A 12913-nucleotide genomic window follows, 5' to 3' on the forward strand; every position below is an offset into this window, starting at 1 on the left:
CCCACCACAGAACAGCGCCCCGCGGAGACCGCAGCACCTGCGGAGGCGGCCGGGCTGCTGGGCGCGGGGGCTGCTGGGAGAATCTCTGGCGGCCCCGCCCCTGCACCCCCTCCCTGCCTCGGACGCGCTCCCCACTACCTCCCAGCGTTAGGAACAGCAAGCACTGACACACGAGCCCGACCCTCGCTCGCCCCCTCCTCCCGCCTCCAGGCTCCACCGCCGGTGTGAGCCCCCTGGGTCTTGGATGCTAGGCCACCGCTAGATGGCCAAGTCACTGGCCCTGGCCCGGCCGCCGCTGGACTTACTGGCCTTGCTGGACCGGCCGGGGTCTGCGGGGAGCTCGGGGGGCGCGTGCAGCTCCACGGCAGTCACCGCCCCCTCCCCGTCGCTGTCGCCCGAGCTCCCCGCCCCGCCCTCCGGAGGGGGCTGCTGGGGGCCGGCCGGGGGCTTCGGGGCTGCGGGCGCGGACAACGGCGGGGAGGCCTTCCCGGCAGAAGTCTGCTGCTCGGCCTCCCGGCCGGCCCAGTTCGGCGCCGTCGCGAGCAGGTGCTGGTGGCCGCCGGGGGAGCCGACCGGGTGGCCCTTGCCGGGGGTCCCGGGCAGGGCTGCCGGCGGAGGGGGCTCGGGGTAGCCTGGGGCCGACGCCTGCCCCAGGGAAGAGGCCGAGGGCGCGTAGGAGGGCGGGAACCCGATGGTGAGGGCGGGTGGGTTGGAGTGGGAGGGCAGCAGGAGGGGCCGCTCACACGCAGGCTTTGCGGCCCTCACGCTGGAGCCGGGAGTGTCCGGGCGGTAAGGGTCGGTCATGCCCTGTTTCAGCTTCTTCCAGCCCAGGTGGTAGATCTCCAGCATGTTGAGCAAGAGGGACACGCAGGCCACGGCCAGCATGAAGAGGATGAAGATGGTCTTCTCCGTGGGCCGCGAGATGAAGCAGTCCACCGTGTTCGGGCAGGGCCACCGGTCACAGCGGTACAGCGGCTTCAGCTGGAAGCCGTACAGGAAGTACTGCCCGGCGATGAAGCCCACCTCGAACAGCGTCTTGAAGATGATGTTGAAGACGTAGGTGCGGAGCAGGGCGCCGGCCAGGCGGACCTTGCCCCGGTCGTCGCGCACCGGGGGCCTGTCCTGCCCGAGGGGCGGGCCGTCGGCCTTCAGCCGCTCTTCCTCCCGCTCCTTCCTCTTCTCCTCCATGCGCACCAGGTGCAGCACGTGGCCCAGGTAGATGAGGGTGGGCGTGGACACGAAGATGATCTGCAGCACCCAGAAGCGCACGTGCGAGATGGGGAAGGCGCGGTCGTAGCACACGTTCTCGCAGCCCGGCTGCTGCGTGTTGCACGTGAAGTCCGACTGCTCGTCCCCCCACACCTCCTCGGCCGCGGCCCCCAGCACCAGGATCCTGAAGATGAACAGCACGGTCAGCCAGACCTTGCCGACCACGGTGGAGTGCTCCTGGGCGTTCTCTAGGAGTCTCCCCAGGAAGCTCCAGTCGCCCATCGCTTCGGATGGCTAACCTGCAAGGGAACAGGCTCGTTACTAGGCAGGCTCGCCAGGTGAGCTGAGGGTGCAGCCCCGGGCAGCCCTGGGCCCCGAGGGCCGTCGGAATTTGCTGTCATGGGGAGCCGTGCTCCTGCCGACCAGCGGGAACTCTCCACGGGAAGGTGTGTGCGTGTACGTGCGCGCACAGGTGTGTGTAGCAGACACGTGCATGCATATCTCCCGGCTGTCCACCGAGCAGGGTTTGGTGGCCATCCACAGCACGTGTGGCCCTGAGCGGGCGGCAGTTACACGGCACAGGGGCCAGCGTGAGGGAGACGACCGCAGGCTGCTAACGCTCTCACTTCAGAGCCGAGGACACTGGGAAAGGTGCCTGAGGGGAGGGACCTCTCCCCAGCCTCCCGACTCCCGTCCTGGTCTAGTCCAGCGGCTCTCGGGGGGCATGGTGCTCTGCACACAGCTGGGTGGATTCCTAAGCGGACCTTTTTGTTCATGTGAAATCAGAGTGATTTTCCCAGACGGCCGTGGTTCCCAGGCCACTGCTGTAACTCCTGCCGTGTCCACCTACTGCCTCCCCTCCCCTCCCTTCTCACCAGGCAAATGTTCCACAAACGGTCAGCTCGCTGCAGGCCCAGCCATGCCGCCTCCCCTTGCAAGACGGGACCCGGGCGCACGTGGCCAACTGCCCCACGGGAGGCGGCAGGGGGAATCCGGGGGCCTCCATGCCCCGATGCAGGGCATTGCCAGCCTCATGGACACACAGACACACATGCATGCACACACACACAGATACAGACACACGCATGCACACACACACACACACACACATGCACACACACATATATACACACTCACGGCCCTCCAGTGGAACCAAAGACAACTCTTCTCACATTGAATTTTAAAATGTTTAAAAATATTGATGTTTATGAGTTGGTTCTGAGGCAAAATACAAAACTTTACTGTGACCTAAAGAAACAGAGAAATGTTAGCTCTCTTTAGACCAAATGTCCAACTCTGTTTTGGTTGTTTGAGATCTTTCACGACATCTTACTCTTCTCAGACCCCACCAGCCCACCTGCCCCTGACTGTGACTGCCACCTGTTCTATTTTGCTTGTTCTCAGAGAGTAAAATGTTTCAATTTAGAGACTTAACTTACTGAACGTGAAGGAAGTCAGGTGTCCGGCACTTTCTGGGTTAAACCTGACTCTCACGCAGACACTGCAGCTGCCCATCTGGGCCTGGACAGCACCGCCTCACCCCAGCCCCCCTCCCCCTGCCGCCCCCTCCCCCTGCCGCCCTCCCCCTGCCGCCCCCCTCCCCCAGCCCCCCCTGCCGCCCCCTCCCCCTGCCGCCCTCCCCCTGCCGCCCCCCTCCCCCTGCTGCGCCCTCCCCCTGCTGCCCGCCAGCCTATCCGGGCAGGACGAGCTCGCTGTGCCCCCAGCGCTTCATTCGAGCTTCCGCACCCGCTGTTTCTTCACCTTAAAGCTTGGCCGGGGGGCGGGGCCCGGCCTGCTGACATCCACACTTAGGCCACCGTGGGGCCGCGCTGGCCCTTCGTCCTCGTCAGGCTGCGCCCGCGGGTCTGCCGCCCTCCCCAACCACGCCTGGCCTCAGAGGGCCCCCGGCGGCGTGGCCTCAGGCCTCCACAGAAAACCTCCTGGACGGTCCTGACCACCCGTGGCCTTCCCCTTTGGTTCCAGTTCTGAGGCCATGGACCTTTGTCCGACACCTGCAGGCAGAGGGGTTGGGCACAGGGCACTCAGGGCCTCACCAGCTGAACACTGTGGGCCATTCGGTCCTTCTCCTGCCTCCCTCGGGATGAGCAGGTGCAGGTCATCCTCGCTGGGGAGCCGTCGGAGGGATGTCCCAGACCGAGGGCAGCAGGTCCACACACCCAGCGCCCAGAGGGAGGGGACCTGGAGACTGGAGAGTGTTGCTGGCATCTGCCTGCGGGGCCAGGGAGGCGAAATGTCCCGCAGTGTGTGTGTGTGCGCGTGGGAGGGGGGCAGCACCCACGGCATCTGCCCTTTTATTAGGAAACCAGACACAGGAACGAACCATCCCACCCCAAACGCCCTCTGCCGAGAGACACGGGCTATCGATGGGCCTGTTCAGTCAGTCAGAGGGAGGAGGGGCGGCGGCCCAGCCTCTCCAGAGCCCTTGGGTCCAGGGGCCGCAAAACACTTTCAAACAATGTGCCTTAAAGCTGCACCACGACCCCCAAGTGCAGCCTACAGAAGGCGGTTACCACCTGCAAACCCAGCGGGCATCTGGCAGCTTCCAAGGCTCACTAAGTCCACGACGGCACCCGTGAGCATGTGTCCCCGGCGGAGAGCCTGTGTCCCCGCGCGAGTGAGACTGTGTCCCCGGGGGCAGCACCCATCCCCTGCACTGAGTGGCAGCACAGGCTGGGAGGCTTTCCTGGGAAGGAGCTTCGTCTCACGTGTGAAGAGCTGTGGAGGTGATGACACCCTGACCCACAATTCTACTTCCAGGACGTCACACTAAGGAGCTAATCAGAGCCTTTGATAAGTGGTGCACATGGATGTTTACTGTAACACTGCCGATAAGAAGGAACACTTGGGAACGAAGCGTCCCCTGAGAGACGAACAGTTAAATGAAGAAGAGCAGCTGTCTGTCCACGGCGACATCATGGTCTGGCGACCCAGCTGCCATGCGCAGTGCTACTCTTCTCTAACATGACCAGGAAGGGAATTCTTGCTTTCCCATCTCCTTGTGTGGCTGGCAGTGACTATAAAAGGCAGTTCTATCCAATGATGTGTAAGAAGTCAGCTGGGGAACCTCTAGGAAAGCTTTTGATATCTAATAAAAGGGCAGATGCTACTCATGCTGTCCCTTCTCCCTTCTTTCCACATTGAGTACAGATGTGATGCCTGGAGCTGGGCAGCCATCTTGCAACCATGTGTCATAAGCGTGAGGGAACCATCAAAAAAGTCCCCAGGCCCCTGCTGTGACACTGTGGACCTGCTGAATTGACCCCAGCTGCCACCTCCAGACTCACGGGAGAGGAGGAACCCTATTTGCTTGTCAGATTTTCTGTCGCCTGCACACAAAACAATTCCCAACTGATATGCTATCTTAAAATCTTTATAAAATAAGGCCAGGCATAAATGAAAAGCCACGGTTCATTCATAACTCCCAAAATGTAAGGTATTCATTAGATTTTGCAAACATTTGTACGTGCAGATAGGAAAAGGAAGGGCAGGGATGATACTGCAATGTTAGCTGCAGGGTTTCTGAGAACTGGGCAATTTTCTGTTCTTTTCATATTTGTTTGCATTTCCCATTACAACTTATCACATTTATCATCATAAAAGATTAATGACCATGACTTTCATTTTCTGACGTTCTGGTTTTGGAAAAAGTCTGCCAATTCCTTTCTCATTGTTCTCTCATTATGGTCTGTAACCTTAGATCTCTTAAATTGTGTCCCTAATAAACACGCAAAGGACGAGCACAATACGTGTTGCACCACTGGCCCAACAGTGGCCGTCACGGAGGACGCAGGGCTTGCCCTGGGCTACGTTCTCCCCCCACAGTGGGGCCCCAGGTGCGCAGGGGCCGGACTGTCTCCTCCTGCTCCCGGCCTTCCTACCACACTTTGAAGCTTTGGTCTTGCTGTGGAAAATGCATGAATGAATGAATTAAAAAGTTAACCAAAGGGTTGAGTATCTTTTGGGAGACCGGCAACACGGGGCCCGGTCGGATCCACACGGGAGCCTCCGAGGCTCCTCAGCCTGTCTCTCCAGACGGCACACAGGGGCCTCGGGGTGTGTTGTCAGTACCACGCATCCCTAACGTCAATTAAGGAACAAAATAACAGCAGAGGATGAGACCCTCAGAACAGCAAGCCCTGCTGGGCCAAGTAAGGACAGAAACGGACGACAGACTCCACGCCCTGCTGAGGCCAGAGTGGGCCGTCCTGAGAGGAGTCGGCTGCGGAAACGGACGACAGACGGACTCCACGCCCTGCTGAGGCCAGAGTGGGCCGTCCTGAGAGGAGTCGGCAGAGGAAACGCACCATCCAGGCGCAGGGCCATCTCAGGACGAAGCTAGAGCCGCCCACAGGCCCCAGGGCCCAGCGCTGTCACACCACTGAGCTCACACGGAGGTGGGACGTTAATTATCTTCATGGGATGCCATTTGATTGTTTTCTATTTTTATCTCAAGGAAAAATTTCATTCTGACACTATCGCAGAACAAAGAAGATCTTATGTCTCAAAGTTTACGTGGCCGCTTTCTCATTCTTCCAATGGTTGTGTTTTCCTTCCAAATTATATGTTTCCCCTTGGGCTTGAGGTCATGTTATTCTCCCTCCCGGTCCATCAATGGTTATTTGCTCAGTGGCAGCCTGCTGCCCAACTCTGGGCCACAGGTTCCGTTGGACACAGTAGAAGTAAACACACCTGCTTCTGAAATCTGTGTGTGGAGACGGAAGTCAGGAAAACGGGCAGTGATGCAAGCGAAGAGGGTCTCAGAGAACAAGGACATCTGTGTGAAATCATGTACCCAGGGAAGAGGGGGGTTGGCCGCGGGATCAGGCGGTGCGGCTTCGGGAAGCATGAGGGAGAAGGAGCGCCTTTCCAGGCCGGAGCGTCGTCCCGGTGGCCGTGGCAAAGGTGCGGCGGGCGGTCAGGGGGGCGGGGCGGGGGCCACAGGGCGGACGTTCACTCGGCCACCCCGAGGGGACAGGACCCTGCGAGAGTTGCTCAGAAAGAAGGGCCTTGGGGAGAGGGCGGTGATCTTGGAGTGAGTGCCGAAGGAGGGGCGACAGGGGAAGAAGGCCAGGAAGGAGACACGTCGTGAGGACGGAATAGAGGAGCACGCGGTGTTCGCGTAGAGCCAGAGGAGCACGGGGGCGGGGCAGAGCACGCACAGGGTCACGTCGGAACAGAGCGCAAAGAGGAAACAGAACTCAAAATAAACGTGTCAACGTAACAGAAGACTCACTCTTCTTCTACTCTGGGGAGGTGACCCCAACATGTAGCTCTGTCCAAACTCCCAAGAGTAAGAGTCGGCCCTATTCAGGGCCACAGCAACGTGGAAAAGTTCAACCACAGAGACAAGCATGAAAGAGGAAAAAGCTGAACCTCCGAAGTGTCAGACTGAATAACACGGGACACTTGTTCTCCGGAAGAGAAGGACCGATCTCAGCGACCAGCAGGACACCCAGTGGCAATGGCTGCAGACACATTTGACACCTGGCAGGACAAGTCCTCGGCTTTGTTCTTCATACTTGTCTCAACAATTTTTGGCCTTTTATTTCTTCCATATGAAATTTAGGCAGAGCTTGTCAAGTTCCACAAAAATCTGGACACCGTTTTGATTGGAATTGCATAGGATTCACAGATGAATCAAATCTACCTCTTTACAATGTAGGGCCCCCACCACTAAACACAACTGTTCCACGGAGGGCATCTTTATGCTGTTGGACGCTGTCCCGAAAGGTCTTATACACCTTTTGTTAGATTTATTCCCAGGTAGCTTTGTGGTTGTTCTAATTCTTCGTTCTAAATAGTTGTTTTCATTATAATTTCTGAGTAGTTATTATTGCTACCTAGGAATCTTATTTCTATATATTGATCTTGTATCCAGAGACCTGTTAGAAAGCCCCTCCTAGTTGCAACAAGTCAGGAGACTCCTTTGGATTTTCTGTGAAAGACACACGATCATACTGTCTGCCATGAAGGAGAGAAGTCTCGTTCGAATCCCTGTTATTTTTTTTTCTTGCCTTCTTGCACTGGCCTGGACTTCTGGTACAATGTGGACGTGGTGACATCTTTCCTTGTTTCTGCCTTAAAATGAATGCTTCTGAAGTTTTATCACGGAGCGTGATGTTTCAACTTGTATCTGGCAAAGAAATTTTCCTTCAGTCTTTTGTTTTCTAAATCATGAACAAGTATGGATTTAGTGGAATACTTTTTTTCCGCCCTGCATCTATGGTGATTTTTAGATGGTGGAACACCTTACCGGTCATGACTTTATTTATTTATTTATTTATTTTGCGGTGTGTGGGCCTCTCACTGTTGTGGCCTCTCCCATCGCGGAGCACAGGCTCCGGACGCGCAGGCTCAGCAGCCATGGCTCACGGGCCCAGCGGCTCCGCGGCATGTGGGATCTTCCCAGACCAGGGCACGAACCCGTGTCCCCTACATCGGCAGGCGGACTCTCAACCACTGTGTCACCAGGGAAGCCCTTCTTAAGTGATTTTTGATCGTTTACATCTTTTGGAGAATTTTCCATTTCATTTAAATTTCAAATTTATTGGCATAAAATTGTTCATGGTATTTTCCTATGATTTTAAAACCCTATGGTATCTGTAGTTAGATTCCTTTGTTTGGTTCCAAATATTGTTTGAGACTTAAAATATTAGTCTTGCTAGAAGTTTCTCTTTTATTAAAGAACCAACTTTGATATCTTGAAACAGAACGAGAGTTTATTTTTTTCAATGTCGTACCATGCACGCTATATTCACAGTACACAGAATACATCTGTCAAAAATTCCTGTGGACCTTTTAAATAGATAATGAAGATTTCAGTGTTTACTGGTAGTTTTATAAATGGCATACATACAATTTAAGAGTATCCTTTACCTTAGTATAAAAGTATTCATTATTATATAGTTCCAGGGGTTTTCCTTCCTAATTTTAAGTGGAAATTCAACTTTTCAATAATGTAAATCTCTGGAAGGAAACATCACTCTCATCCAGAAACAACTGACTTAGTGAAATTATAATACACTAACTTTCAACTTCTTTATTAATAATTCTAAAGCACTTCTAGGATTATATATTTTATTGGCAGAGAATAAATCTCCAGAAACATAAAATTGTTTTAAAATAATATTTTAATTTAATTATCTTAGTTATTAAATAAGAATGTATGGAAAGCACTTTTAATAGTTCCTGCCATCCATGTATTATTATTATCCTCATATTTTTCTCTTTCATGTGGGGATTTTAATCATTTATGAATATTCAAAAACTCACATGCTCCTAAGTCTTTATTTGGCTAAGGTAAATATGGGTAACACTTTGATCTTTAGTCAGAGGGAAGTACTCATCAGTCTTTGGTTTTGACCTTCTGTCACTTGCAAGCTTAGTGAGAGCTAATTTTAAATTAGAAGCAATTTAAACAACTGTGTTAGTTTAAGAACAAATGCCTTTAATGTTGTATATCAACAATGGCAAAATTAAAAGTACACTTAAGTTTTTAATCCACAGTATTTCCTCTCAAAATACTTGAATAAAATAAATATTCCCTCCAGATATCAGTATCACATCACAGTTCCACAATTAGAGTTCTAATATTAAGCTAGAAATTTACCAGCTGGCCCAGCTTCAGTTCAGTTGACAGAAAATGTAGGTAGTCTGGAGTGGAATTAGAAACATGACTGTCTTCCAAGACGATTCATGCCACGCAGGGCTCCCTCTTTAAACCCTCCAAATAGCTTCCCTGCCCCACCACCCTGCAGGCTCCTCTAGTTTTTCTGCCCATTATTAAACAGCATTATACGTTCCTACAATGACCTCCGGGAAAGACCTAGGAATACCATTAGAGTTTTTCACTTATCCGAACATTTTATTTAGACATTTCAGTGATGTGTTAATTTTAATGTACTTCAACATCAGCCCTAAGGTTTTAATAACTGAATAATGAAAAAAAAGTCATTGCCCTTAACTTAATGCATCACTCTCTGAAGGCTGGTTTGGGCCAAGAGTAAAAAACAATCAAGAAAATTATAGGGGTACAATAGCTACAAGCGCTCTGAATAGCTCATCGTGTCTGAAACACGAGGTCGGGAAGTCTCAATACTACACCAAACCCTGACTTCATAAATGCAGTTAAAAGGTAACTTCCCTGTACAAATCCCAATGACACCTTTCAGGACTCTTACTCATAATCCATGGAAGGAATATAGAGTCATAGCATTTTAGAGCTGAAAGAACCTTAGAAGTGGCCCCAGTACCCTCCTCATTTCAGATTGGGAATGGAGGCCCAGAGAGGGTTCTAGGATTTGCTTGAGGTTGCACAGTGCACAGTGCTGAAGTTGGCACGAAAACCCCTGACTGTCTACTCTGGGTCCCCTTCCACATGACTTCACGGGATTAAGCAGCAGGCAGACTGTCCAGATTACAACACTTGCCTTTTGAGTTGTTTCTGCCACACTTTAAGACATATGTGGAGAGACACGGGTTAGAGCACATTTTAAGCTTTTGCTTTTTTCTTCCAGTCCAGAGTATCTACAATTGTTAAATATTATTGATGTGCTAGTAACAGCCAGTTACTTCATCATATAAACTGGAATTATCATTTTAAAGCAAATTCCGGTATTATCTTCACTCTTGCAAAAACATACTGTTTTTAGAGACACGTGTGTGCTGTTTAGGGTCACATGTAACGTCATGTTACATTTCGACAGCCTTATGGCATTTTATTATTCCATTTATATTACAGACACAAATTACATCTGTCAAAATGTTTTCTACTTTTTGCAGAAATAATAATTTCTATAGTATAAATAGAATTTGAATTTCCTTATTCAAATTTATTTCTATTGGTATAAACCAGAAATCTCTTCCCTGTTCTAGAATAAAAGATTCATTTTAAAGCTAATGGGAAATGGAGTTTCATGAATAGCTGAGCATTCATGGAGCTAATCAGGTGATCTGAATGAAAAAACTTAAGTGATTTTTACATTTAGTGTCATTTAGTTTGTTAACAGGAAACTTAAAGCAAACCACAAATTTTCAAATTAAAGAAAATGTAAGAATGCAGAAACCCTTACATCAACCATTATTAAGTCACAACTTTGAAGATGCAGATACTAAAAAGCAAGCTGTAGAGTACTAACCTATCTATCATGATGAATTTTCCACCACTGTAAGAATGAAAATTAAGATGAGAATCTCTCGCTATTTTATTGCTTTTAAGAATTACATTGAAATTGCAAAAACGTCCTGGTTTTTTTTTAACATCTTTATTGGAGTATAATTGCTTTACAATGTCGTGTTTAGTTTCTGCTGTATAACAAAGTGAATCAGCTACATGTATACATATATCCCCATATAAACATACTGTTTTTAGAGACACGTGTGTGCTGTTTAGGGTCACATGTATTGGATATTTTCCCTCTTCAAGTTAGTAAACGTTTATCAAACGCTTATTACGTGTGTGGGACTAGGATTACCAGAATAATTCAGATCCCATCCATCCCCTCAGTGTATGGGAGAGGCAGGCTTGTAAAAAACTGGTCAAAATGTAATATGACACGTGTTACAAAGTACTGGTAATGGCCCTGATTGGGGAGGGGCGGGGGCTGATACAGTCGGGGGAGAAGGAGATGGTATATTGAGATGGCAACTGAGTTTGGCTGTCTTTCTTCACACACAGACCCTGGGAACCAGGCCTTCTGTACAGAGTGAAGTGCTTCTCAAAGGCCTTCCCACTGTCTAGAGTGTCCCAATAATATTTTAATACATTACAAAAACTATGTGTTTACTGATGTATTTATGTGCGATACTGAGGTACAATCCTAAAGGCATGTGTATCCTATTTATTCTGTTACTTGTTCAAGCAATGGTAACAGGTGAAAGGCGAATTATGGTTTAAATTCTCTACATGTGTGAGACTGTGTAACATGGTTGTGATAAATACATATAATTATTTTGAAGTCTCAAATGTGTAGTGTAAAAGTTATCTTAGTTAAGAAAATGAACACAAAATATAAGCAACATTCAGGGAAATTATGTCAAAATTCTTTTTCTCATTGGCAAACAATGAAATTCTGTTACACGCCATTATTATAAGACAGCTTTAAGCCCGTTAGCATTTGCTGGTCGACATGAACAGCACTGTCGAATTAGTTACAGTTGTAAAGTTTCTGTGAATTACTTTACACGACAGTCACGTGCACTGCCCTCATTAGATGCTTATCTCAACAAGAACCAAACTGCTGAAGCAGTGGAACCCTTGCCAGATCGACTAGCTGATGCTTACTTTGAATATACTGACCTTCGGGGAAAAGTCCTTTTTCCTCTTTAATCTTTTAATGTCTGATTTGCAATACATTTCACACCACATTGATGGCCTGCCAGTGAAGTGAAGCACATGTCATAAATCATCATTCTGAATTCCTGGGTGATAAAAACCAAAGCTGTTCGCATCCCGGCTGTTTGTATACAACCATTTTTAAATGGTACATCTGGGCGATATCTCGATAAAGCAAAAACTGGAGGACTCCCCTGGTCGCTGAAGTCCCTGTCACAAATACTCTGAACCGAGAGGTCTGCACACTAGGACGGATTCTGTTCACCAGACCTCACCGCGACGGCTGTCAGCACAGCCCCAAAGGGGCTCCGGCAGGGCGCAGATAAGGGATCTTTCCACTCTCTGCAAATTCTACTTAAACGCACCACCACGCGCACATCCGGCAAGAAATGAGATCTTGGCACTTAGAGCCAAAGTCTTTCCTTAAAAACTTTGAGAGTTTCTTAAAAGAACGCAGGCGAGGCAAGACCTTCGGGAACAGCAGCGCGCACCCCGCAGGGAGCGTGGCGAGGCCGGCAGCGGCCCAGCGTCCACAGGGTCCTTCAGACCCTGGACCTGAACTTCTAGGGCAGGTCCCGCTCCCCCTCAGGGGAAAAACCCAGGAAGAGGCCTGAAGCCGCCTCCAGCCGCCCACCCAGGAAGCCATCGCTCCGCCGAGCTCTCCAGGAGCAGACGGGTGGCAGTGGCTCCGAAAGCCTCCAGGAAGTGCCCGAGCCCCGCTGTCCGTTCCCGCTGCCCCCAAACGCCCCCCAGATTCCCGAGGGAATTCCCAGCAGCCCGCGCTTACCCGCCGCGCCAACCCGGTGCGCTCCTCCCGCGGGCAGGGCTCGGGCCGCTCTGCCGGACACCGCCGTCCCGTGCGCGCGGCTCGACGCGTGCGCCCCGCGCCACCCGGGCTCCCCGCCCCGGAGCCATCCCGGCGCCCCGCGCTGCGCCCCGCGCCCGGGCCCCGCGCCACGCCCCTCGCCTCCGCCCCGCCTCGCCTCGCCCGGCCCAGCCCCGTCCTGCGGCCGCCCCCAGCGCCCCCCCTCCGTCCCCATCCCACATCCCACCGCCTCACCGCGCGTCCCACACCCCGCTCCACGGCCGCCCCCCCCAGTCCGCGTCCTGCGCCCCTTTCCACATTCCGAACCCCGCCTTCCACAGCCCGCTTCCGCCTGGCTCCACCCCGCACTCCACGCCCCGCGCCCGCACCTGCCCCGCGGCTGGACCTCCCGCCTGCTCGCTGAGGGTGCTAGGCGCGCGGGCGCGGGGCGTGGAGTGCGGGGCGCCGCGCGGGGCCGGCTTCCGCCCGGGGTGCGTGTTCCGCGGCCGCTGCGGCCACGTTGTGCGGGGGTCTCTAAATAGCGC

At 52.0% G+C, this 12913-nt stretch overlaps 1 protein-coding gene across 1 annotated transcript; it reads right to left on the reverse strand.

Moving 5' to 3' along the window:
* Positions 1-258: 258 nt before the first annotated feature.
* Positions 259-12439, reverse strand: GJA3 (gap junction protein alpha 3). Its single transcript, XM_060129113.1, has 2 exons — positions 12351-12439; positions 259-1508 (listed from the first exon to the last, which is right to left on the reverse strand). The coding sequence occupies exon 2, from the start codon at positions 1489-1491 to the stop codon at positions 259-261; it is 1233 nt and encodes a 410-aa protein (XP_059985096.1). The 5' UTR covers positions 1492-1508; positions 12351-12439.
* Positions 12440-12913: the final 474 nt, after the last annotated feature.

The sequence above is a fragment of the Lagenorhynchus albirostris genome, chromosome 18 (genome assembly GCF_949774975.1).
Source record: "Lagenorhynchus albirostris chromosome 18, mLagAlb1.1, whole genome shotgun sequence".
NCBI classification, from domain to species: domain Eukaryota; kingdom Metazoa; phylum Chordata; class Mammalia; order Artiodactyla; family Delphinidae; genus Lagenorhynchus; species Lagenorhynchus albirostris.